Genomic DNA, 26,364 nt, shown 5'->3' with positions numbered 1-26,364 from the left:
TAAGTAAATTTGTGTAAACCACAAAGCCGTCCCTGAATAAGGTTGAAATTACGCAAATTCTGAATGTGGGAGAAAAATGTCCTAAATTTTCCAACTGTTCCAAAAGAAATCAAAATTAAACCGCTTGAAAATAATTTGAGAGGCAAATTTATTTAAAAATCATTAAAACTAACTTCTTGTTTACTTGGACCTGAAAATTTACCTTCATAATAGGATGGATCAAACCAATATATGAAGGAAATTTTGGAAAAGCAGACAAAGTTGCGTGCTTCTCTCCCCCGTCCCAAGCATTGCCTCTTCTCCCCCTGCAGCGATGCGTCCGTTTTGTTTCCTCGGCGGCTTGCGTTTTTTATTTTTTTTTTTTTAATACGTAAAAGAAGAAAGGGTGCTGCTCTTTATATAAAAAGAGACGTGCTGCCGCAAGTTAGCAAACCAATTTCTGGGCCGTTATCGCCGCCACTCTGTGTGTCACACAAATCCCTGCGTGTGTATCGGCATGAAACGCTTTTCTTATTATTTTCCGCCGTCGCCGCCGCCGCCGCCGACATAGAGAGTCGCGCAGGTAAATTCGGTTAAAGAGGCACACATGCGTCGCTTTGTTTGCGTTTTCGGCCCAGATTATGCACAGAGTGGCTTGTGGTGGAAACAACAAACGCAAATTCGTCCGACCGGCCCAGCCAAAACGTGACTGCCGAAGCGAAATGCCGCCCTTTCGTTTTGCACACAACGCGCGGACACAATGACTCGGTTTTAAAATATATCATATGCAGGGCCGGTCGCCCCCAGCAGGTGAACATCAAGTGGACAAAACGCAGTTTACGTGTGGCTTTAATTTCAGTTGACTTCATTTACACGCGCTTTCATTGAATAGTTTTAGAAGCTGGGAAAAGTGATCAGCGTGAATTTTTCCCGATCAAATTATCTTTTCTGCTAAAAAAGCTCAATAAATAACAACGATGATAATTTTCCTCTACAATTACAAGGAGGCTTCCCATGAAATGTTTAATCAATTAGGAAAATTGAATTTATTGCAAATTTACATTGAATCAAATTGGAATATTATAGTTTTTCACAAAATTGGCGTGAATTCAACACATAAATAAAAATTTCATATTCAGATTAAGCAGAATAAATTATAATTTTATTAAAAAGGATATTATTTTTGAATCTTAAATATAATTATTTTTATTATTAAGTTATCGATTTAAGTTACAAGTCAATCCACAATTTAATTCCTTATATGAATTTGAATTGAGACGAATTCATGGGATAAACTCGGAAACCAATTAAGAGGCCGCCTTGACAGTTTTGAGAATTATCTGTGCCTCAGGGCGATTTCACCTTGGCTGAAAAGAGGCGTTGTTGGCGCTAATTACAGGGGGGAGCTGCACACACCTTTCTTTTCTTTAACTTTTTGCCGCGCCGGTGGAAACGACATTTTCTTCCCCACCCCCGAGGAATAATAAAATTCAAATAACGACGACGCGAGACACGAGGGTGGATTAAATTTGCCAAAGGATGAGACGAATTTTTTCTCCTTCCTTTTTTAATATGGCACCTTGTCGGCGCGCCAAATAGGCTGTTTGCGCTCCTTTAATGAGGGCGTGCATAATTTTAATACTGATAACTCCATTCGCAGCGAGCGCGCGTTTTATTAAATTTCCGAGGCGGCAACACAGCCCCGTGTATAATTAGCCCTAATGAAATAAAAACAACTGTGCATACGTACAACATAATCACCCCCATCGCTGGCTGCTGCGCTAAATGTGTAATTCGATAATTTCGTTTTAGTGGCGCTTGGCGTGCGCCGCACCTCATCAATTTTCTCGCTATTTTTTATTATCACGTGTTGCAAACGTAAACAACAAGAACGAAAAATCTGCAGCTATTTATTATATAACTATATAATGATCACGCTTACAGTTATCCATGATTTGAAAATTCTCCTTATTTAAAAATTTAATTAATAATTTTTTTAATGTTTTTTTTTAATTTACCAATTTAATATTTTGATTGAAATGCAATTTTGAAAGTAAATAAAATAAATCAAGTTAATATTTATTTGAAATCATAATCCTTACTCCTTTATTTATTTTTTGCGATTTTTTGTTTTTACTTTTTATAATATATTTTGATTTATAATTGTTTAATATTTTTAAATATTTCAAATGCAGTTTATTATGAATATTGATTTGGAAGTACTTTTGAGACTTACATATCGTAGATTGTTAAAATTCAAAATAAATTTAAACCAATTATTGCAGCAATAATTCTGAAAATCTATATAAATGAAATTTTTGGCCTTGTTCAGTGATCTGTATCAATATCACCTTAATTAGTCTTATAAAAAGTACTAATGAGCAAACACTTCAATAATAAAATTGAAATATGAAATGTAATTTTAATACTTTCTTCGTATACACATTTATACCTCTGTGAATTAAATTTTATGCAAAAGAAATACTGAACACTCCGAAATATATAAATTAATTTTTTATAATTTCTGCTTATTTACATCAGGCTACAATTAAAAAGTATGAAAATTTAAACGGATGAAATATTAAAAGACTTATAGGATTCTGGGGAAAAACTTGATTACACTATCAATGCAAAAGCTATCACTTACGTTCTTGTTCCTCAAGACTTCCCTTGAAATAAATTAAAATCAAAAAACAAAAACCATGTTCAATTTATAATTGAAAGTTCTCAAAAATGTTTATCGCTCAGCAAGTCCATTATACAAATTTGACGCCATTGGAAATTATATCAGCCTACAACTTCTTTACTATCAAATTTATGTATTTTCCAGCGGCTGTCTCGGACAATAAAAGCCGTAAAAATACGACGGCCTAATGCGGAGATAAAAAAGAAAGGGAGCAGAGGAAAGAGGATTTTCAGATTAAAATATAAAATACACTAAATAAAAGAGACGAATATAATTCACGCGAGGGTCCGACGAGATAAGGGCGCAGGAAATGGAATTAAAGTCGTGCAATTAGGGTGCGAGCGCGTGTTGATTGAAAAGTTATCCGAATATGGCGCGGTTTATTCATGAATTCGAGAGGGTCAATCCGATGCGAGCAGCACAAGTGGCAGCTAATGAAAATCTACCGTGGCGCGCGCGTGCATTATTCATGAGCAGGCGAAAGGGACACGCGAGGAGGAGGAATTCCGCGCTGCAAATGCAGAATGATGAGATGGCGAGAATAACTCAAAATTTCGCGCAAAGTTCGCCGCCGCCGAGACGTAAATCACGAAATAACAAAAGTTTCATTAGGCGCGCGGCAGAAATTCCAAAAGCGTCCACTTTTGAGTTATGCCCGCGCCTTTTTATTTTAATTTATGAACACACTTGGGCGCAGGTATTAAAGCAAGAGGGTGTTTTGCGCCTTTTTATCGCGCGCGCCGCACTTCAAAGATAGTGGCTTCGCCCCCCCGACCTCTATTTGCATGCAAACATTTTAAATTCAAGTGCGCTGATGAAAGCCAAGAAGCAGATGACGAAGTTACGCGCCACACCTTATAAGCATGTCAAAGGCCCCGAATTCGAGTGCGTTTTGGGTTGCCCTGAGAGTGCCGCCGTTAACCTCGTTAGGCACACGGAAGTTGCAGCTAATGTGCTTTGATCGTTTTGCAAAAGCAAATTCAAGTTTCAATGCAATTCAAGCTCAAATTCATTAATGCAAATTGGGTATCCGACATCAGAGACAACATTTTATGTAAAACTTATTTTTAAGACGTTTTGCAACACAGAAAGTTGGATATATTTGCAGCCTCAGAGAAAGTTTAATTCTATAGAATGTACAAAATACAATTTTACAAATTATTGAGAGCGTAAAAATTTATGAAATACGATTAATTATAAAATTTAATTTGACACACTTCGTAAATTCCGAAATTATTGATCCACTTTAAAGCTAAAATCACTTGTAAGTAAAAAATCACAAATAATTTCAACTTTTAAATATAACTAACAAAGTTTTATTTGTTTTGAAGAAGTTGACACTCGAGGAGATGATCATGGAAAAGCCCGACCACTTCATTTCCAACAAAGTTTTCGCATTTTAAATTACAAATACAATTTTTTTTTACATATTGGTTAAAATGTTTAAGTCTCTGATAATCTCGCATTCAGTGGCAACTTTCTTCACAACAGTAAACTCAAATTTCACATTATCCTGGAGACTGGAGAGCTTCTTTGGCCCCTTCCCACATTTCCCGAAGCTCTGACCTTTTTCGCTGTAATAAATTTTAGCAGGGACGCGCATTATGGCGCCACCGCGGCCGAGTTTGCATTAAACGCATAAAAGAGAAAGAGGGATGAAAGGTACACAGGGCGAGGAGCAGACTCGGGATTGAATATTTTTCCAAATTGTTTTCACTGTGTGTAGCTGGAAGGGCTTTATTGATTGGCTAGAACGATATAATCTTGAAAAGCCAAGGCGGAGAAAGAGAGCGCGCGTTACATCTTGCCAAACACGGTGTGCACAAGAAAGGAATTTGTATTACCCCATTCCTTCACTTCAAAAGAAAAAGAGTGGCGAAAAGAGAGGCGCTGCTGCGTTTGAAGATGAGCAGGATCTGCTTGGAATTCGCACCCAACAAAGCATATCGCAATCCAATAGACAACTACCATATCATCATCATCTTTCTCCGCTCCTTTCGCATCGATTTCTGATACACCATCTTTTACAACAGCCGCCGGCGCTCCGTCAAAATATAACTCGTCTCTCTCTGCTCTTGCTAATAATAATTTCCAATTTTATCCTGTTTGTTTTTGCCGACAGAGAGAAAGATCGTTTCGATGTCACGTGCACGGCGATTAGTATAGCTTTTGAATGCAGAGATGTCTCGACCCGAAATTCATTTAGCAGAAAATACGATTTCCTTCTGGTGCGCGGCCACCCTGAAACACAGCCGGTTGCATAACCCGGCAACACAATCTGACTTTAAAACGGAGAAACGGATTTAATCCCAAAGACAATCTACAATTCCTTTTGAAGCATTAACAAAATTTATAAAAATTTAAAACCATCATTTTGATAAAAAAAAAAGTAGTGCCAAATTATTTTAACATTTATTTCTGATTTTTTGGTTTGAATTTTAATTATTTAGTTCACAGAAGGCCTAAAAGAACCAACAGTCCAATTTTATTCTCGTAAATGTACTTTACATTAAACTATTTACATTACAGAAAAAGAACAGGATTGACTTGGAATTTTGTCAATTTTCATTTAATTTCTTCTGGCTACAAGTGCGGCATCGAAGAACATATACCTCTGTTTAATTATTATCCTTAGCCTTTGATTGATAACGCAATATGTAACCAAAAAAATTAATTATACATTTGAAAGCACGTGTGAATGATTTCCTTGCTCAAACAAATTAGTAATAATTTAACTAAATAAGCAGACACCTACAGACCCTCTCGTTTTAGAATTGTAGTGGTCGGAAATATAATAAAGTGGACAAAATTTTAATCTTAAAAGGAAATCAAATCAACACACAAGTTTGTGCCTTTGACAAAATATAGAGTTAATTTATGCAATATTTTTCAAAAGTGGATATTTTATATATATTTTGATGGAGAAAAGTGATGGGTGTGGGTATAAAATGCATGTAATGTTCCTTTCAGCGTTTCACACAACATGTGTATAACACGGCTTTGCGCACAGCATCCTCTTTTCCGCTCTTTCTCTCTCTCTCTCTGTGTGCAAAGTATTAACAGGACGCTCTTTGTCTTTGTTCCAGTGTAATGCCGTTAGTGCGATAAAACCATGATGGAGGCTCAGCGAGTGTGGATGTGCTTCGTGACCATCCTTAGCGTCGAGTTTGTTGGTGAGTTGACGTGCATTTTTTTAGCCCTCGCGCAAAATACGGAGCGACGCCGAAAACCACTTTGACCGCAAATGGTTGCGCTCGCTGAAAGTCGCAAAAATTAGCGCTGCCCTTTCGACGAAACAATTGCCAACTGCCAAATAAATTTTAATTATACACTCGTCGCACGCCCCCAGGGAATTTGAAGCTTTTTTTGTTAACAAAAAATCCAAATTGAAAATTCAAAAGTTTGCTACTAAATTTAATTACTTTAAGCCGTAATTTGTTACTGTTTTCATCAGAAGGAATGTTAAATTATCAAACGTAATATAATATTAATTAGAATGAGAGGAGACTTTAAAATATATTAAATATAATAAAAATTTAATTACAATTGTTTGCACCTCATAATTCTCAGAACTAATTATTTTTTATATTAAATAACTATTTCTATTAATTATTGCCTCTTCTAGGACTTTAAAATTTTGGTTTAATTTAAAAAAAAAATGTTAAATGAATTCCTCATAAAAATAGATAACTGAAGAATTTGTGAATCCCATTGACCCAGAGTGATTCACAGAGGGACCTTTTTGCTTGTTTTTTGTACCTTCTGAAAATCTGAATGCTCTTTCCGCTCTCTGACCTTCCATCCGTCGGTGCGTCCGCATGACATTCAAACTTAATTATTGCTGCGCCTTTGTTTTTGCGCCCAGTTAAAAAGCTTTTATAGTTAAAATGTCATTATGGCGTGGGCGAAATCAAATTATCGTGTGTATGGGGGAGACGCGGCGGCATACCAAAGGGGGATGAGCAGTCCAAGGGATGCAGATTTACCAACCAACCTTTGTGGCGAATTTTCTTGTGTTGGCCGCCCGGGTTGCGCCAATTCCGGCTTTCAACTGATGGACTTTGATGCAAAAATCGATTTTCGTTCGCTTTCTGTGGGAAATTTTAGAGCCTTTATCACCTATTCAGGCTGGAGTGGCAAAAAATAACGTTCAGCCGCGATGTATGGGTGGTTTTTTAATGTAAGGGTGTCAAGGGTGTAAGTTGGGGTTGGTTAGAAAGCGGCTGAACCCGGCCTTGAGGGTGTAAATCGTGAAAAACTGATTTTTCACTGTAGTCGGCACCATAAAAATACCTTCGGGTGAACATTTAAATTAGAAGGCCGGGTTCAGCCACGATGTAAGGGTGGTTTTCTTATGTAAGGGTGTCAAGGGTGTTGAACGGGGTGAGTTAGAAAGCGGCTGAACCCGGCCTTGAGGGTGTAAATCGTGAAAAACCGATTTTTCACTGTAGTCGGCACCATAAAAATACCTTCGGGTGAACATTTAAATTAGAAGGCCGGGTTCAGCCGCGATGTAAGGGTGGTTTTCTTATGTAAGGGTGTCAAGGGTGTCGAACGGGGTGGGTTAGAAAGCGGCTGAACCCGGCCTTGAGTGTGTAAATCGCGAAAAATCAACATTTTATGTACTTCTAGAGGTCTTATGCATAACGGGTTACTTGTAATAGCCAAATGCATCCCCTAGAACGCAATCAGCATTCTTTTATAACTCTTTTTTAAGATAAAAAAAGTTGGCGATATCGCCAACTTCCCCACTTTTAAAAAAATGCCAAAAAGTGTTGGCGATATCGCCAACTTCACTAACGTCAAAAAAAAATATGTTTGAATAAGGCCGGAAAGGCTTATTAGAGGAGGATCCGGTTTTAGAAAGATCACGATTTCCTGCACTCTAAGCAAAATTAATTAAATTTGAGCAGAAAAGGTAAAAGAAATTGTGTTTAAAGTGAAGTCAGATTTTAAAATACGGGAAACTGTATCTAAACTCTTAAACTTTCTTTGACTCTCAATTACTTCTAAAACTAATTTAGATTAAAAATGGTTTGTTTTTATCCGAAAACGGTTTCTTAAATTTCAACTTAAACTGCAATTTCATAATATTTGTCTATATAAGATAATGTAACTACATTCAGCTTGTTATTAATACCTGCACCATTTCATCGTTGCTTCGAAACTAAAAAATTTTCCTTATAAATTTTTAATTTAAAACTTGCTTAAATATAATTCGTTATTAATTTAGCTTCAAGAAATCTCTTTAAAACATTTCAGCTCCTCAATTCAGAGCATTGTAGGTCAGAATTTCTAAAAAAAAATTGAAATCTAGATGATGGTGGAAAGTGCGCAGAGGAACTCTTTTCAAAGAAGAAACCCACTGTGGAAAGGTCCATTTTCGGTTCGACGACCTTTTTCTCTCGTTTTTCTCGAATTTTTCCCGCATTAGGCGTTGGAATTTTGCAATTGCCGTTGGCGGCGTCGGGAAAGGGGCTGCGTGTCGGCGGCGGCACCACCACCACCTCTTAAGCGACGTCGGTCGGCAGTGGCATTTACGGCCGAGTGTGTCGTGTCGTGTGTGGAGAGAGAGCGAGTGTGTGTTGTTATCTCGCTGGTGCTGCTTAATGGGAAGCCACAAAACATTAAAAAGGCTGTATCTTGCGCGTGGCGCTACTTGTCGTTACACACCAGTCGAAAACAAAAAGAGTTTTGAGGTTTTATGTAGTGGCGGTGCCGCCAACGCCGCCGCCGCCGCAGCCACAGAGAGAGAAGCAATTAAACGTAATGTGGGGGCCGAAACAGAGAGAGAGAGAGAGAGAGAATTTTCTTTCATTGCCGACTGCATTAGGATGTGGAGTACTCTCTTTTCTCCTTTCATATTTCCATCAGCGCTGAGTGAAGGAGCGCAACGTCTGCCAGCAATCTAGATAAAGAGCGCCGGTATTTCCTGTGCGCGCGGTTCTGCTTTGCTTTTTGTGCAAAATGCGTACGTATATGTTAAAAAGGCCGCCCTCGTTTTTTTCCTCCGAGCCTTAGAAATTGCAACATTTTGCCTATTTCTGAGACTAATTGCAACAGAGGTGATGACTAAGCCAAATTTTACTACGGTTGGACAAATTAGTGAGGTATTCAGCCAAGCTTAATCTCAACTTCTATTTTCATTTTTTTTAATAACAACAAAACATAATTTCAAGGTTTGTTTTGAATTTAAAATACGGCTTCTCCTCGTTGGTTTATTTATTCATTACATTTTTTCTTTATGCGAAAAAAATGACTCAAGAAACTCTATAGAATCTCCAAAAAGTGTTTGCTTAGTACAGATGAATGAATCAAAAAGGTTTTAAAATGATATTAAACATTTAAAAATATTAATAAACTTATTTTTAATTCATTAAATTTAGTTCCATTTTTTGCCGTCGTCAAGTCAATAAATAATATTTAAACTTATTATTTTAATAATTTTTAATATTTTTAAATCATTATTATGTAATGAAACTTTTGTGTTGATTATATGAAATTAATAATTCTTCATAATTTCTTTTCAATTATTTATTGTGTGCAACCAAATATATATTATATATATATATTTTAATTACTAATTGTAAGCAGTAAAGACTAATTCAATGTTGACTGCAGTTCTCAACTATTAACCTTTGTTGACGGGGGATTTGGTATCCTTATTCCGTGGAAAATTGATTTTAAAATTTCATTTTATTTTTGTAGCTGTACAGTAAGATTAACTACTTTGCTGACTTTGAAGTAAATCAAAGAGTCAATCAATCAAATGATTTTCTTAAAGATTCTAAATAAAACTTGAAAATCTGCAAATATATCTAGGATCGCACTGACAAAATCCATAAAAATCCATTTTTCAGAATGTAGTTTGGAATGAATTATAACAATAAACTTTTTAGAATAATGATTTAAAATATTTAGTAAAAGTTGTGAACTGAAATTTTTTACCATTTATTTAAAATTATTTCACACATTTTTGCACGAAGTTTCAACTCATGCCAAAAAGAAACTGCCCTATTTAAATAAAACGCTACTTTATTCTGCACTGAAAAGCAAATTTTTACTCATGCATCTCTCCTGCAGAAATTCCTTTGCTCTTGCATAATATATGCATTTCCCCGGTCAGAATCGTTCCTTTGAGCGGAGAAAACGTCGTCATTGGCAAAGTGACGGTGCATTTTACATTATTTTTGCGTGAAAGCGACACCGATCGCCGAGAAAAAGAGACCAAAGCCGCCGCCGCCGCCGCTCCTGAGCGAGATGAAAGAAAAGCTTTCAATGGCAATCGCTCATAATTGCAGCTTTGAATGGCGGCGCTGCAGCCCTTTTGATGTGAAAACCTTTTAAATATTTTCTTCATTGCTCGCTGCGAACCCGTAATATTGATGCCTGCAGGGGTGGTCGGCTGGTGTCGGCACGTTGCGGCCTCCGAGTTGTGGTCTCGACGGGTTAAACGCGTCATGCACTTTCAAACAAACAAAGCAGCCACCTTCGTCCGCCCCCTCTAATGTGCTGCAATTTGCAAAAATACATTTGCACTTTTAACGGTTAATAGTTTGAAAAAAAAAAAGGGAAGAATAAATGTTGAGAGAGGATTTATCTTGGAAATGAAGCGATCGGGCTTTTCCTCGTTGCAGAAAAATTGTTTTTATTCAAAAACAAATGGCTCTACCAGTTTCGGTCACGGTCTGCGACCCTATTTCATGAGCAAACGCGCTGCTCGCTGACTAATACGCGTTGTTTGTTTTTGAATAAAAACAATTTTTCTGCAACGAGGAAAAGCCCGATCGCTTCATTTCCATGATCATCTCCTCGAGTGTCAACTTCTTCAAACAAAAAGGATTTTTCTTGTATTGATTTCATTGAAATATTATTAAAATCTTAAAGTACTAGTGTTATTTTGAAAGGATAATATTTTCATCAGTAAATAAATTAACAGTCACTATTTTTTTTTAATTTGGGAATCAATTTTTTATAATATTTAAGATTCAATTTCATTGTGTGTAAATCATATAATTTACAGGTTATTTACTTTGTATCTTTTGTACTTTTGTATCAGAATGGAGAATAAATAAATTAATAAGTAAACTTAAAAATATTTAGCCGCCTGTAATTAAAACGTTATTATAACATATTTTCTAAATATATTTTTTGCACTTATTCTATATGCCTTTAAAATAATTCTTACTTTATTAAAAAATAATTTTACTATTGATATATTTACAACATTAAAATTATTTCAATATTAATCTTAATTATGGCTAGTAAAAAAATATGATATTTAATTAAATTGGACACCGTCATTCTGACACAGAATATTGCTATGTGGTTGATTTGTAGCTTGCATCTTTGAATGCTCATAGTTTTATAATATTATTATATTGATCGAAATTAAACATATTCTTTATATTTCGAAATTATTGATTTGATTCAATCCATAAATCACACACGTACCTGTGTCATCCGCTGTTGAGTACTTGCTATGATTTTGATTAAATATTTGTAGGCGTCTAAAGGCAAAAATTAAGCAATTCGCGTAAAATTTTGTATTTATCTTCCATTTTAATTTTATAAAATTTGGCTAACTTGTGTATTATTTTTCATTATTCATGCAATCATGCAGTTGCTGTGATGACATTAATAAAGAAGAAATAAAGCGCACACGTGACCGCAAAACACAGACTGCACCGTATCATCATCAACAGCACACAGCGTCGTGTCGCTGCCGGCATACAAAGCAAATAAAGCTGTAACGCGACAAAATTATTTAATGAAAACGTAATCCGGCACGGACTTTAATTTCTCTCGCGTCCGCCGCTGCAAATCTAGACTTGCAATCATGCGCGGCGCCACAAAAAAGGAACTGCTGCATTGTTGATGGATTTATTCTTGCAAAGAGTCAAAATTGTTTAATTAAGAAAGTCCGATGCTCAAATTTGTTCCACGTAAGTACAAAATAAGTCTGAATAATTATAAATAATTCTTTTGATTCGCTGGTTTGAAGCTGGAACTTTTAAGTGTTCTAATAAAATATTTTACAAAAAAGTGAAAATGGAATTTTTGATCATTTCTCTGGAACAATTAGAATTTTTCTAATAATGAACTTTGGGAAAATGGAAATGATTTTGCAGACTAAAAACCACTTTCGTCTCCATTGTCGCTTGGCTGATCCGGCACAATTGCTTGTAATCGGCTCAAAATTCGGCCACTCGGCCGGCAAATTCAACGTAATTTCCTGTAAATTTGGTGTAATTCGTGACTGGCTTGCGAACAAACAAATTCAAAGCCACATTGTGTGTTGTTTTGCCGAGCGTTTAATCCCCCCAGCATTGTTTGCGCAATAAAACGGCGAGAACAATAAAATTAGGCGCGCTCGGTTCGCAGTGCAGATTATTGTTAATTAATGATTTAGGGAGCGAGCGCAGGTGACTGGCTGCGCCTGCATCACGTTCTGCAGCGAGACGTGTCGGAATTAACACACCATTTAAAGACAGCGTCAGGGATAATAAATTTGGTAAAGCTAAGTAAATTTCAGAGCCAACAACAACGACAGCGGAATTTTAAACGCAGGGGGCGCTTGAGCGACGTGCAAATCCCAGACACGCCAATTCTGCTGCAGCTCCTTTTTTCTAATTAACGTCTGCCCCTATCAACTAAGTAGATTAAGGGACTTAAAAAACGCTATTTTCAAATTAGGCCTTTGAATTTTTGGACTAATTTGGAGTTCATTTTCTAAATATGGGAAGAAAGTTGGAAATTCTTTAATTAAAATTGGCATCAGAATCTTTGCAACAGTGAATAGTTTTGAATATAGTAAAAAAATATTACGCAGACCGAAATAATTAATGGATGATCCTTAAATTAACACACAATGAACAAAAACATTTGCCGTGTTGTAAAAAGCTATTCAATTCAACTCCCGGTTGTGAAACTTACACAAAAATTGTTCAATTTGCATAGATTTATTGAATTTTCAATCATCTTTCTGAAGTAAAATTAACGTTGATTCAGAAAACCAATGCTCTTGGAAAAGGAATTTAAATGTTCAAATTTAAACTTTTCATTGAAAATCCTAATTCTTTTCAAAACAGACTGGGATTTCTCTTTCCAAAAATTTGATTTTTCAATTTAAAACTTAAAAATCAAGACAAACGGCAACATATGTTTTGAAAATAGTTAAGATTTCCGATAAAAAATTTCACATTTTAATTCGTTTTTCCAAGCGGATTTCTCGCTCAGTTTCTTATTCTACGTGAAATTTCTATTGGAAAATTAAAACGGAAACTGGAATACACTTAACATCGCAAACAAGATACAACTCTGCACAAAAAATTTAAAAAAAAAAAATAGCACAAGTTAACAAATTAAACAACCGATCTTTCTGCTTCAAACTAGAATAGCGTTGAAGCACATAAGAGAATTTTACAATCTGGAATGAAAGTAGAATTAATTTCCATTTAAATTAAACCTGCAATAAAGAATAAAACATAATTAAAACCGAACAAAATGAATTTGTGGTTTGCAATTAACGCTGTCCATTTTCAAAGCTAAACGTTCGGAATTTTGCACTGGTGGCGCGAGAAGAAGAGAGTCCGTCCGTAGTTTAACGACCCACACGGCTCTTCCCCTTTCGCTGCAGTTTTCACGGGTCGGGCTTTCGGGCCGCCCGAGTTTAATTTGAATGGAAGGCTGGCGGTCGGTGCTCGTTTAAAACGGCTGCTGGTATCAGCAGATTCGTGGTGTGAGCCCTCGCTCGGCGGGGGTGCAGTGACAGGTCGAGGTGCACACCGTGTTGGATCGCATTAAGGCGGCCCGACGGCCGATTGCACCAGACACACCACCGAGCGAGCTCTACGCTTAATGGCGTGCTCGCAGTTTAACCCAATTTCAGCCTCCTAAACACTTTCTCTTTTAACGCAATTGCGGAAATCGCGTCTCACAAAATTGCACAATGCAAAATGATGGCTTCGAATTGTGGGGGATTTTTTTACATAGACGCAGCAGAAAAATAAGAAGTTTTGCAAGCATTTCCATATCTTTTACATTGAAATTTGTTTCAACTGCAAAATGATGAGTTTTAATATCTCAATAATAATATTTTAGATTACTCCATAGACTAATTTTAGATTTCTGGACTTTATTGAGACTTTTAATTTCAATTGACTCTTTTATTTCCAAAAACACTTTAATTAAGAGCAAAATCATCATTTAAATCAAAATAAATTCGCTCATCGCTTGCGAAATTATGATTTTGAGTGAAAATTATTTCCATTCATTTATCCGTATCAAAAATTCAATACTTTTGAAACTGACTATGATTGTGATAGTTCCAGTGAAGCCATTGATTATAATTGGCCTAGACGAGGCACCCTTTGCCATGTGCATGTCTCATAATTGGATTTATTCGGCCGTGGCGCCAATGAATTATGCGCCGCGTAATCATTTTAAAGCGGAAACAATAAAGTTTGTTAACGGGATTAGCAGCAGCGAGAGAGAGAGAGAGTTTGGATGGATTACTTGGGATGACAAGAGGCTAAAACAATCTTGCGGTTTCAACCCTTCACAACGTGTTGGAACAGAAATGCAGCCGAGATTCATGAGCCGCATTTACATACACACACGCATGAGAACGGAAAGCTGCTCAAACTTTTATCATCAATTGGCCTCTCGCATTCCTGCGGCGCCCGAAACAAACTCGCTTGTCTGACCATCAAGCTGCTTTTCAAGCTTTCGGGCTGGTGAAAAATTAATTTCCCACTCGCGCGCAACGCAGCTCGTTTTTGAGATGGAGATAAGGTGCCCGCATTTTGCCCGCCCAATCGCTGAGCAAACAACCCTCCCCGATGCTCTGCTGCCCTGGCCTGATTACGCGGACCCAGTAATTGGAGCTAATAAATTTTTGACTTAACTAACTTTTCTCCAGACGTGCAGTTCCCAAGAGTTTTCGGCAGGGCCCGATTGAAACACGCTTGGGGCAGAAAATTTGAGATGAATTGCAGCAAGCAAAGAAGTATTAAGATTTGATTCTGCTTGCGAAAACAAGAGAAAGGTCAAATCTGACTGACTAAAAGATGAAACAAAAGTGTTTTACTTGTGAAAATCTATTCAATTTTCTAATGGTATCATTTGAAATGATTCCTTGATTAATTTTTTTGTATTTATATTATTTGATGTAGGGATTTTTTCCTGCGAAACAATGAACTGATCAAGAAACTGACAGAATCTTCAATAGTGCATTTATAATACAAAGTAAACAGATTTTAAAGTTTAAAAATGATATGTAACGCATTAAAATTATTCTTTAAATGTATTATTAATTCATTAAAATTAGTTCCTTTTTTGGCCGTCGGTGTGTCAATTTAAAATTAAAATTTATTAATTTAATACTTTTTAAATGTTTTTAAATCATTATTAATCAAATATTTGTGTTGATATGTATCGAATTAATTATTCTTTAATATTTATTATTGACTATGTTTATTTTTGGTGTATCTTAATTAATAAAAAATTAAAACAAATAAATGCACCAATTTTATTTTTATTTAAAAAAAGAACTTATTTATATATTTATTTCACTGAATCTTTTAAATGTTGCATTTCATCCATACATGTCCACTTGGATTAACATTTAAATTTAAGAGAAACATTGATTTTAGATGTTTTTATATTATTACTTTTCTAAAATATTTATTTTTAATTGCTACGATTGTACGTTCTAAAATGCAGATGAAAGTAAAAGTGATGAAAATTGTGTGGGCGTCCTAATTGAGGCAAACTAACCAGCACCTTTGCAAAAGGGGCTTCCATTCTCACCCTCCACTGCATATCAAACGCGGGCGTTTCTACTTCCAATTTCAGGGTGCAGCGTTGTAATTTGTGTTAGTGGAATTGTCGCGCGATAATTACAGTGAGAAAATTAAAGACATTCTTCTCCGGCGGCGACTCCTCTCTCAAGTCCCAGAGAGAGAGAATTGCTGCAGCACAGAGAGACTCACTCGCTCACTTTGCGCACAATTGAAACAATGAAATGCACTCTCTGAGTTGCGAAATTATGCTTAGACTATTTACATTTTGCTGAACAAAGACAGCTTATTTTTCTCCCATTTCTTAGCATTCAACCCTCCCGTATAGATTGCATAAGTTGGAGAATTCCGTAATTAATCCTCCGCAATAATATCTGTTTGCAGCAAAAATATGCAAATAATATCAGCGTGTCCAAAGTTGGCGATTTGCATTCGCGGGCAGAGACAGGAATTTTAATTATGTGTCGCTCCTGAGACATATAAAAAGTTCCGTGACGTTTCGGAAAAAAGAAAAGTTTCCAGCTGCTTTGGAATTCCATCAATGGCGTGCTGGAGGAATATTAAATTTTCAAACTTGCCGAGAGACGTCTCAGGGCAAGAAAATCGCGCGCTCAACAGCAGATGCCGCCCGGAGACATTTTTCGTCAAGAATACAAAACAAAAGAAGCCTTATTGTTTCTCGCCAGCCGTTTTCTGGTCACCGCGAAAAAAGTTTGTTTATCTCGTGATATAAATTATTGATTTTTGCGGCGCAGAAAAATAATTAACCGCAGAATAATAAAAAATAATTATTCACGTGAGATTTTCGCGTCGAGATTATATTCGCCAAGCGGAAAAATATTCTCCTCTGGATTAATAAAAAACTCGGCAGTTTATTTATTTCGAAAGCGGCTTAATCTTTCATTAAGGTTAACATGGTTGTTATAAATTTATATGAAAAGGAGATTAAAAAAAACGTGCGGTGCTCCGACGCGCTTTATTATTCTATGCAAATTAATTAATTAATCAAAATTTCAGCCGGTCCCGCCGAAATGAGAGTGTGTTTTAATCCGGATGACGCCGCACAGTGGCTGACCGTGACCGTCCCTCGCCGAAATTTGTGCCAAATTTGACACGAGTTTATAATAGCGAAACGAAAACGATTTATTTCATTAATCGAATCAATATCTATAAAATTAGACTTACAACATTTGACTTATTTCAGAGAATTTTGAACCAGTAGCTATAAAAATTGCCTAAAATCAATAAAGACTTTTTGCAACTAAAAATTCAGTGGTAATCCATTTTAAACCACTTAAATTTATAAAAAATATAAAATTGTAACTTTTTGTATCATTGATAAATAGTTAAATTTCCCCTCAATTAAAAGCCTTTAACAATTTTTTTAATTAGTTTCATGATTATTATCCTTTTCTTTAGAAGAAAAAAGGTATTTTAAGAAGTCTTTTACAAATCAAAAGTTTTATTTGAGTGCCTGAGACGCCTGAGTTTTCTATTCTCTAAATCATGTTGCTCCTTATTGAAGCAAATCCCAGTTTTTTCCCGAAGAAAAACATTTACTTTTTATGGCATAATTTGGAGCTGAAATATCGCCGAAAATCACCTTGTGCGAAGTGTTATGTAGCTCAATAAATAAAATTTAGTGCTTTGCTCTCCTTGCCTTAAAATCTTACCACCAACATTTCTTCTTTTTTCCTTGGCCAGAGATTTAAAACTGGACATATCGGCGAGGGCCCAATTACGGCCTGGCCTTGGCTGATAAGGAGCTGACCAATGACTTTTTGTGCAGCGTCGTTATTAAGTGGCCTGGCCTGGCCTGGCTCGGCCCGCGCGCGACAGGGTAAATAAATAAAGCTGACTTGGCAGCGCCCGACAATGGCTAATTTTTAATTAAAATATCCGCCGCGCACGATATGGTGGCGCAGCCGAGTCTCGCTTCTTTGCACACCCTGATTGCATTAATTTCTGGCCGGGCAAATTGCGCTGCAAACGTGTGTGACGCGTGTGTGCAATTTTCACTTTGGTCGCGCGGACCTGTGCTCAGAACGGCGGTTTTGCTCTGCGGGAGACGTCGGGATTAAATTCCGACCGGGTGTGCGCAAAACTACTGCACAGAGCAAACTACACCGGCCAATCGCATAATATTGAACGCGTAATTTCAGAGAAATTCAAACCAGCCAGTGCAAGTAGTACTTTCAAATCGATGAGTAACTTTACTGTTAAAACATAAAATATCGCAGTTGATTTCTATAATTGAAAAAATTTATCATAATTAATAAAATATTGAAATTTATATCAAATTAATACAAAAATATTTTATCAATGACTAAAATACTATTTTATCACATTCCATTATGTGCATCAATAGAATGGAAAACAATTTTTTAGTGAAGAAAATGGGTAAAAAAAATTACTCTTCCCTCTCTAACATTGATTTTGAGTCATTAGAGTGAGACTCTAAAAAAATGCAAAAATGGATTGCTGTTCTCGTTAAAAATCTCTTTTTTTTTATTACTTTTAAAAAAAATCTATTTCATTCTTATTTTTCATTCATTAAAAAATAATAAATAATTTGTTTACCTGCTTCAACTCAATTTAATCATGTTAAATATATCAAAAAGTAAATTTATTATGCTTTTTAACTGTTTGAATGCACAAACTTTTATGTGATTTAAATAAAATTTTCAAGTAAATTTCCTGACCAAGAAAAATATAGACGAGAAAAGGACTCGGCACCATAAAAATGAAACGCACGCTGCAAAAACACAACATTGAGCCGAACAACTCTCTACCCTCTTTTTTTAATAAAAAAGCATCGTTCGCTCTCTCACACACACATGCGGACAAAAAGTACATACACCGCTGTCCGGCCGGTACTTTGATGGCGGCGGTCGTTTTGTATTTTCAAAGCGCGCTGGTTCGCCCCTTTTTATTTTAATTCGGAATGTAATTTTGATGCCGCCGAGCCGAGCCGTTATTAACCGCACAAAGTGCGCAGCGGAATGGGGGTGTTTCCGGTTAATGTTATTTCGTCGCACCTTCCTAGCCGGGCGAGAGGGAAGAAGTAAAAAATCCCTGCTTGGTATTCCCGGACCGATCGGACCGACTGTGACTCACATTCAAAACGAGCAAAAGTTACAAATAATCATCTACATGATCCTCTCCCGCGTGCCAAAATAAGCCCGACACAATTTTTTTCCTCTTCTTGTTAGGGAGGGAGTTGCCGAGGAAATCTTATTACCAAAATTGTTCCGGGAAATTGATTCAATTTGCGCTCTCGCTCGATTTTCGGCGCTGATCACTCACAGGATTCGCGCACGTCGCGCTTATCGAATTGCGGTGATTCAAGAGTTGCATTTGGCCAAAACATACAAACACGTACGTGTCGAATCGGATTCCGTACACAAGCAGACAAACTTGTTGAGTTTTTGTAAAAAGAAACACACGCCTTCATGTCAGAGTTGTTTGTGGATTAAAATGATCAGATTGAAAAATAAACACAATTTAATTCTGTTTGTAGTTTAAAATTTATTTAAAGTTTTTAATTTGTCTTTATTTGGTCAAATTTTGCATCAGGGAAGTTTAAAATAGTTATTTTTATTCATATGAAATTTATGTTTTTCAATGTTGATTTATTTAGAATTTCACTTCTCATCAAAACTATTCAACAACACCAAAATTATGAAGACAGTTGTAAATATGAATCTTTTTAATTTAAAAAAAAATGAAAGCTCTTGAATGCAGTGAGATTATTTTAGGAAAATAACACAGTTTTAAGCTAATTATGCAAAGCCATCAACACTTTCTGGAGATGTGATTTTTTAAATAATCGATCGTGAACTTTTAAAACAAAATAATATTTTGAAATTTCAAACAAATTTAGTCTTCAGTAAAAACCTATTGTTGAACGAATAGAAAATAACAATCGAAATCATTGGAATATAAAATTGGGTTGAGATTTTTAAACATTTCTTTACAACAAAACGAATTTGCTGCTTTTCCTAACACCAAATTAAATTGTCCGCAGAAAAGGGCACGGCGCTCTTTGTGTAAAAGAGAGAAAGCAATTTGGAATCGACAACAACGGCGGAGGGCACTAGAGCCAAATTAAAATTCCCTCTCGCAACTAAGCAAATTGACTGGCAAAGCCCTTGAAGAGGACGCATTGAATTAGAAGGTGGAGCGAAATGAGTTTCTCGGCGTTTACCTGACCGAAATAAATGAGGTGGCACGAATTTTAGTGCCGCCATAAACTAGAGTGGCCGAGACCCCGTTTGATCGACCGGCAGTAAAATAAAGAGCGGACAAAAAACAGACAGACACACGCACTCTTCAAAATAAAAATAAACAAGCGGTGTTTTTAATCCTATTTTCAATCTTGAAAATAAACTCTCGTCACGCTATTTGACACTCAATTTAAATTTCATCTGTAAAAAAAAATAGCATAATTTTGTTATTAAGTTCATAAAAAACTTTTGAAGAATAAAAATTAAATTTTTTAATGATAATTTATTAAATTATTATTATTTAGTGTGTTTTTGTTTGTAATTAAGTTTTTATTTTATTATTTATTATTAAATTGTTCAAATACTTCACTGGACTTTAAAAAATACTTTAAATATTAATTCTAATTTAATTAATAATTCAGTGTTGTTGCAGCACAACCCATTATTGTGTGAAATCAATGTAAATTAAATAATATAGCGTCATGTGTCACGCCTATTTTAAGAATCATTATTAAAATTTATCCTCTGCTCAATCTTGAAACGTCGTCCAACAAGTGGCGTTCACCTCGCGGAAAATTTCTCGTCGTTAAACTGGGAAGGGAAGAAATTTTAATTAGGTTTTGGCGGCAAATTGGTGCGCACGCTGCAACTTTTAATATCGCAAATTAATACTCGGACTGAGTTATGAGGGGCCTCGAAATTGGATAAGAAGCCAAAGACGACTCCTTTGAGGTTGGTTGCCCTCTCTGCGCGCAAAGGGATGTTGTTGTTCCACAGAGATGCATCTCTCTTGCTCAGACAAATTTCGGGGTTGCTTTCCGAGCGGCAAAAGATCAACAATGGAGAACATCAATGTTTAGCAAGCATCGCCCGCAGGCCCAAAGGACTGTAAAGCTGTTGAATCTTCTTTTACTCATTAATACAATCTCTCCTCCCAAAAGCAGTTCCCAGCGTTCCCTCCTGTTTTAATTATTCATGTAATTATGTTCAGCCACAGAAAATAGTGTTTTTGAAAGTTTTTACAAGAAACTAGCCGGTTAATTCCCAAAAGTTATAAATTATTATTTGGAAGGAAAACTTTCAAATTGCAGAGAAGAGATCCTTTGAAATAAAAAAAGGTGTATAAAAATTCATTTATTCTCTCGCAACAAGTCAAACAAAAATAGAAAAATCACATCGGGAGAGAATTGGCAGCCAGCTTTAGTAAACAACTTACTAAAACTCATAGGCTCAATTTGGAAGCAAAAGTGTTTCCAAATTAAACCTACTCGCCGAACTGGAGCCGTAAATTAAATAATAAAAGAAGGTTATTTAAAAGAATCATGCAGGAATTTTTTTATTTAATATATATAAAAAATAATGCATAAATAATCTTCAAATCAACATGTTTATCATTATTTCATCTTGGATGTAAATGTAAATGAAAAACGCATTGTTTGTTGCAGCCTTGGGATACGAGCCCGACTTCATCTACCCGCTGGAAAACGTGACCATTCCGCAAGGCAGAGACGCGACGTTCACGTGCGTGGTCAACAACCTGGGAGGTTATAGGGTGAGTGCGGGAGGCGACACTTCAAAAGCCAGGGTGTGTAAATCTAAATCAATTCTATCGGTGGTCGCACATGTCGTGTATATTTGATTGATTGACTGCGAATCATAATATATATTTGAAATGCACTACCCTGTTGCTATATTTAATCGACGAACTCCTTCTTCTGCACTCAAATCGGCCACAGCAAACAACATTTCAAAAGTATGCACCCCGCCGGACACTGGCGTCCTGCCGGTTGCATGCATTTTCCGTTTTCACTCGAGATGGTTTTAATTAAAATTAAATACGAAATAAGTGTTATTTGCTGTTGCTGCGGCTTTTTAATTCTCTACAGCACCCTGTAATCACTGCCGGCACCAAACATGGCTCAGAAAAACACTAACTGGAATTCCGTTTACGCCCCCCGTCGTTTCGTTTTGTACAAAGTTTTTCCCCTCCTTTCGAGCCATGAGTTTTTTCACCCACGCATGTGTGCACGCTTCCGTTCACTCTCACTTTCTCCTCACGCACATTATCACTTTTTTCTCATTAATTAATTATGCTGCAAAAAAGGACAAACAATAATCATTTTATTAGAATTTCAAACACTCACTTTCGTAGATGCCAAAATCCTTTGTAAAAAGTTCTTTTCATAAACTTAAAGGTGGAATGATTCTGGTTGCCAAAAAGCAAAATGTCCAAAATAAAAATTAAAAATCCCTAATTTTATCACCACAAATTTTGAAATAGTTTGCAAATTTTGAAGAAAAATGAGAATAATAATTGAATCTCAAGATAAAATTTATTACCTGGACTCTAAAATATTTCATTTCAGTTTTATTTCAAAACGTAAAAGTTTGAGAGCAGTTTGAAAGTATTCATTTAAATTAGAAAATCCAGATATTCGTTAAATTTCAGTATCTTAAAAACACCTAATCTGGGCATTTTCAGTTAGTTCTTTGAATTTGCAAAGCAACTGGTACCAAGTTTTATAAAAATCTGACCAAACAAAATGTCAACAGCTTTTTTATTTGGCCAATTCACAATTCGTGAAATCTAAAATTTCTATTAAATTAAATTTCTATCAGTAACTTGAGCTTCATTCCACCTTGAATAAATTGTAAATTTTTTGTACATATAAAAAGTAGCAGTTTCCACGATTTAGTTTTTGTGTTTAGTTTAGTCGACACACACGCACATCTGTAAATAGTTTCTCTTTATTTTGGTGCAATCCTGGGACAATCACTTGTAATTAGCCTCTGGAATAACGCAATTTGGACGCGAACATGATCTTGACGAGGGCACAAAGGGCGGACAAAAAGGCCGCTGATCAGATTATGCTAGGATTATACCACGAGCGCGCGCAAACGGATCCTTTTGATCTCGCTGCCTCTTTTGATCACAAACTTTCTTCTCTGCGCGCAGCCGACGAATAAGTTTAGATACTACCAGAGCCCTGTATAAAAACTACTCTCTCTCCCTTTGCTCTCGCCAACTTGGATTTTAAATAAATCCAATTTGTGTTGGCGCGCGCGACAACTCGGCCGCGCGCGTATCGTTAACGTGTGTGGCCCCAATTTGCATAAATCGTGACCCGCGTGGCACCTTAATTTTCATCTGCACTGAAAAAAACGATTTCGAATTTTATTCTAAGTAAAGTAAGTTTTAAAGTAAAATAATTACAATATATGTTTATACAATTTAATAATAATTTAATTGTATCTGAGCTTTTTTAATAAAGTAATAGTTTTTAATTTTTTTTCATTATTGTTAAAAAAAATACTTAACTGGACTTTTAAGATTTTTTTATTCTCCATTAAAATACGATGCATGATAATAAAACACTACATCATACATCACACATCGAAACATCAAAATCAAATTAAATACCAGACTGAAATTCAAGTGATATGCAAAGTTCACAGCATTTGTACAAAGAAGTTTCACAATTAGTCTGATATAATTCCCCCCTAATTTTCCAGATATTAAAAACATACAAAGGTTCAAAATTGTATGTTATTATTTTCTTGTATTTTATTCATCGCAAGTATTCAGGTTTTATTTCTTCAGGGATTATATGTGGTGAACTTTTCACCTTTTGAACAAAAAAATGTGGGGACAAGATGAAAGGCTGATTCTCGATTTGAAAATTGCGCTTCAAAAGCAGGCAAAAATGAAAGAGCTTCTCTTTGGATTTGGCTCGAGGGGCTGCCCTTATTGATAGCGCAGCGCAGATTAGGGCCAATTACATTAGCATTCGCTTATCGCAGGCACATCTCTCGGCACCCTTTATAGATCACCTGGCTCGACTCTTCTCTCGCAGCCGTAATTAAACGCGATATTATCTTCTCCATTCCATTTTTCGCGCTAATTAATTTCCCGCCACTGAGTGAGATAAACAGCGGTCACTGTTCTCTTCACACATGAGCGACTTCCTTGCTCAAGACAAAAGAGGAATGATGCGTGCGTGTGTCATTCATGTGCGTCAGCCGAGGGCCAAGTGAAATGATACGAACGTTAAATTGAATCGCACAAATATTCTCTCTCTCTCGTGTGTGTGGTGGAGACACGCGAAATCGTATAATCTTAATTCCCGCACTGCCGTCGGCCCGGCCAAATGTGACTAATAATGAGGGAGTTGAGCGGAATTTCATGCGCTCCGCGTAATAGAAATTAATGTCCGAGAACGTCGCGAGAACAATTACGGAGAAGTTGCAATTCACATTGTCACCGAGCTAAAATGGAATTAAAGTGGAAATCTCTCCAGAATTAACTAAAATTTAATCCATTTCTTTGAATCTATTACATTTGTTAATACTTTTTATGGAGAAGTTTTAATTTTATTAAAAAATAAAATATTCATTTTTCAATATTTCTAAGATTTTTAATCTTTTTTATCTTTTTCTTTATTCTCAAATATTGGTATTATTGTGTTCACCTTTTGCCTTAAACAATAACTAGATCATACCGTTTAAACTTGATTTTCTTCAATTGTTCTGATTAGAAAATAGTTGATCAACGCAAAATTGTATGGGTGGGTCCGAATATCAGAGAAGCGATTCTTGAGAAAAGATTCTGGAGAAACGATCCTCAAGAAAAGATTCTCGCGCAAGGATTCTGCCTTTTAAGTTCATCTAAAGAATCGTTCCATGGGAATCCTTGAGCAAGAATCTTTTCTTGAGAATCGTTTCTCGAAAATTGTTTTGAGAATCGTTTCTCTGATATTCGAACCCACCCTATTTCTATTTTTTACTTATTTTTATTAAACTTCTCGGAGTAATTTTCAGAATTGTGTGGAAAGGGGAAATCTTCCGACCAGATTGTCAATCTCAAACATCCTGGCATCAATTAACAGCGCAAAGCAAAGTTAAAAAGCCTTTATGTTTGTATAATGCATCCGCAGATAATTAGTTTGAAACTTGGGCCTGGAACAGAAAGTAATTTCCGCCGACCATCTCATCATCAGCCCGCGCGACTTTAATTTTCTCATTCACTGTTCAAGCAGATTCAAACTTTTGCTTTAAAATTGTGTTTATTGAGCGCGCGGCCCGTGCGACAGGAACAAAATTTATTAATTGGAGTTTTGTGCTGAATCCTGCGTTTTTCGCGCCGCGAATATTTAATTAAAGCGACTCCCCTGCTCAAAAATGAATGCAGAGGAGGGTGTGTAACGAAACTAATTCCCCTGCGAAAGCGTTTGACATAAATATGAGACGCTGCAGAAAAGGAAACTGCCTCTCTCCTAGCTCCCTTTCTCTCTCTCTCTCTGGATAAAAGTATAGTCATAAATAATGGCAGCAGTCCATGCTTGAGGTACTTCAAAGGTCCATAAACACACCAGTTTCCAAGTACACAAGTCTCGTAAATTATACTCGCAACTTGGCCCTCTTTTTGTTTCTCTTGTCGGGCGCGCGACAAAAACAATTGCAATTTTTCGGTCCGAGCAAAAACGACTGTTTGATTGAGAATCGCTTGCAGGGCGAGAGTCTCTCTGTGTAGAACGAGGGTGGGAAAAAATCGCTTGATTCAATTATGCAAATCGCTCTTCACTTTGGCGAGGGCTCTTTCGGCGGCGCGACCGGAGGGAGCTAATTTACATCTTCTCTTCCTTGCCATACACATACATACGCTTTCGTGCACCTCCGCGCCGACCGCATATTTGCAGCGGACGGGTGTGCAAAAATTATTATCGCGTGTGAGCGATTCGCAGCCAAAGAGCTTTGCGTGTGGGATTTACGTGGGAATTTTATGCGCTGAGAGCAGTAAATACTCAACTCTGCTGCCGCAGAAAGTAAGCGATCGCCTAAAATTGGTTCATTATTTCATGTACAACACATAAAATTCAAAGTTCAACTTTTATTCATCAATTTAGAATTACATTAATTGTTAATCTTACTACAGTAATTTTTAAAATATTAATGGAAAAAAAATATGTATTAAAAAATATTTTGGAATTATTTCAAAAGATCATGAGAAAGCATCTTCATCTTTTATCAAATATGATAATTATAAATTAATCTTCCAAAAGGAAGTAGTTTTCAATGACCGAAATCATATGATCTTTGTCATGTTCATTTTGTTGCCGTTTGTCTTGATTTTCAAGTTTTAAATGGAAAAATTAATTATTTCAAACATAAATCCTTATTTTATTTTATTTTGAACAAAAATTAGGATTTCCAGTTAATAGCTGAAATTTAGACATTTAAATTTGTTTCCTGAGCGTTTGTTTTCAAGCTCAGTTTCTGAATCCACGTTAAATTTCCTTAACAATTAAAATTAAAACGGAATCTGGAATGCACTTAACAACGCACACAAGACACACACGAAATATTGAAGAAGAAAAAATGATACTTAAAATTAAATTAATTGATTTAATATTATTTAAAATAATATTAAAAACTTTATTTAAACAGTTATTTTTGATTGATTCTTGATGAATTGAGAGTTCTAAAAGAAAAATTAATTCATATCGCAAAATTAACTTAAAAGATTTTGTTAAAAAATGATGATGATGAATAATGGAAAGTGGATTTGGTCGGAATTAATTCTCAGTCCACCCCTTCTTTTCATCCCCATTCCGCGGAATGGGGAGTGCGTCCTGCATTTTAATCATCGTCAATTCAAATCACGGGACGATGC

At 36.0% G+C, this 26,364-nt stretch overlaps 1 protein-coding gene across 5 annotated transcripts in view; it reads left to right on the top strand.

Annotated features, from left to right (window-relative positions):
* The window catches only part of LOC132195941 (lachesin-like), a 78,636-nt gene that overhangs the window by 38,049 nt on the left and 14,223 nt on the right, over positions 1–26,364 (top strand). For 4 of the 5 annotated variants that reach the window (XM_059618254.1, XM_059618257.1, XM_059618255.1 and 1 more), the window contains 2 exons: positions 5,752–5,838; positions 21,140–21,279. In XM_059618254.1, the coding sequence (XP_059474237.1) occupies positions 5,778–5,838; positions 21,140–21,279 (201 nt within the window). In that variant the 5' untranslated portion in view covers positions 5,752–5,777. The remainder of the gene's footprint in view (positions 1–5,751; positions 5,839–21,139; positions 21,280–26,364) is intronic. The other variant, XM_059618258.1, reaches the window with a different exon arrangement.

This window comes from Neocloeon triangulifer, unplaced genomic scaffold (assembly GCF_031216515.1).
Source record: "Neocloeon triangulifer isolate White Clay Creek 2 clone unplaced genomic scaffold, ASM3121651v1 ptg000011l, whole genome shotgun sequence".
NCBI classification, from domain to species: domain Eukaryota; kingdom Metazoa; phylum Arthropoda; class Insecta; order Ephemeroptera; family Baetidae; genus Neocloeon; species Neocloeon triangulifer.
Note: the sequence above shows the minus strand (reverse complement) of the source record. Positions and strands in the feature narration are given on the sequence as shown.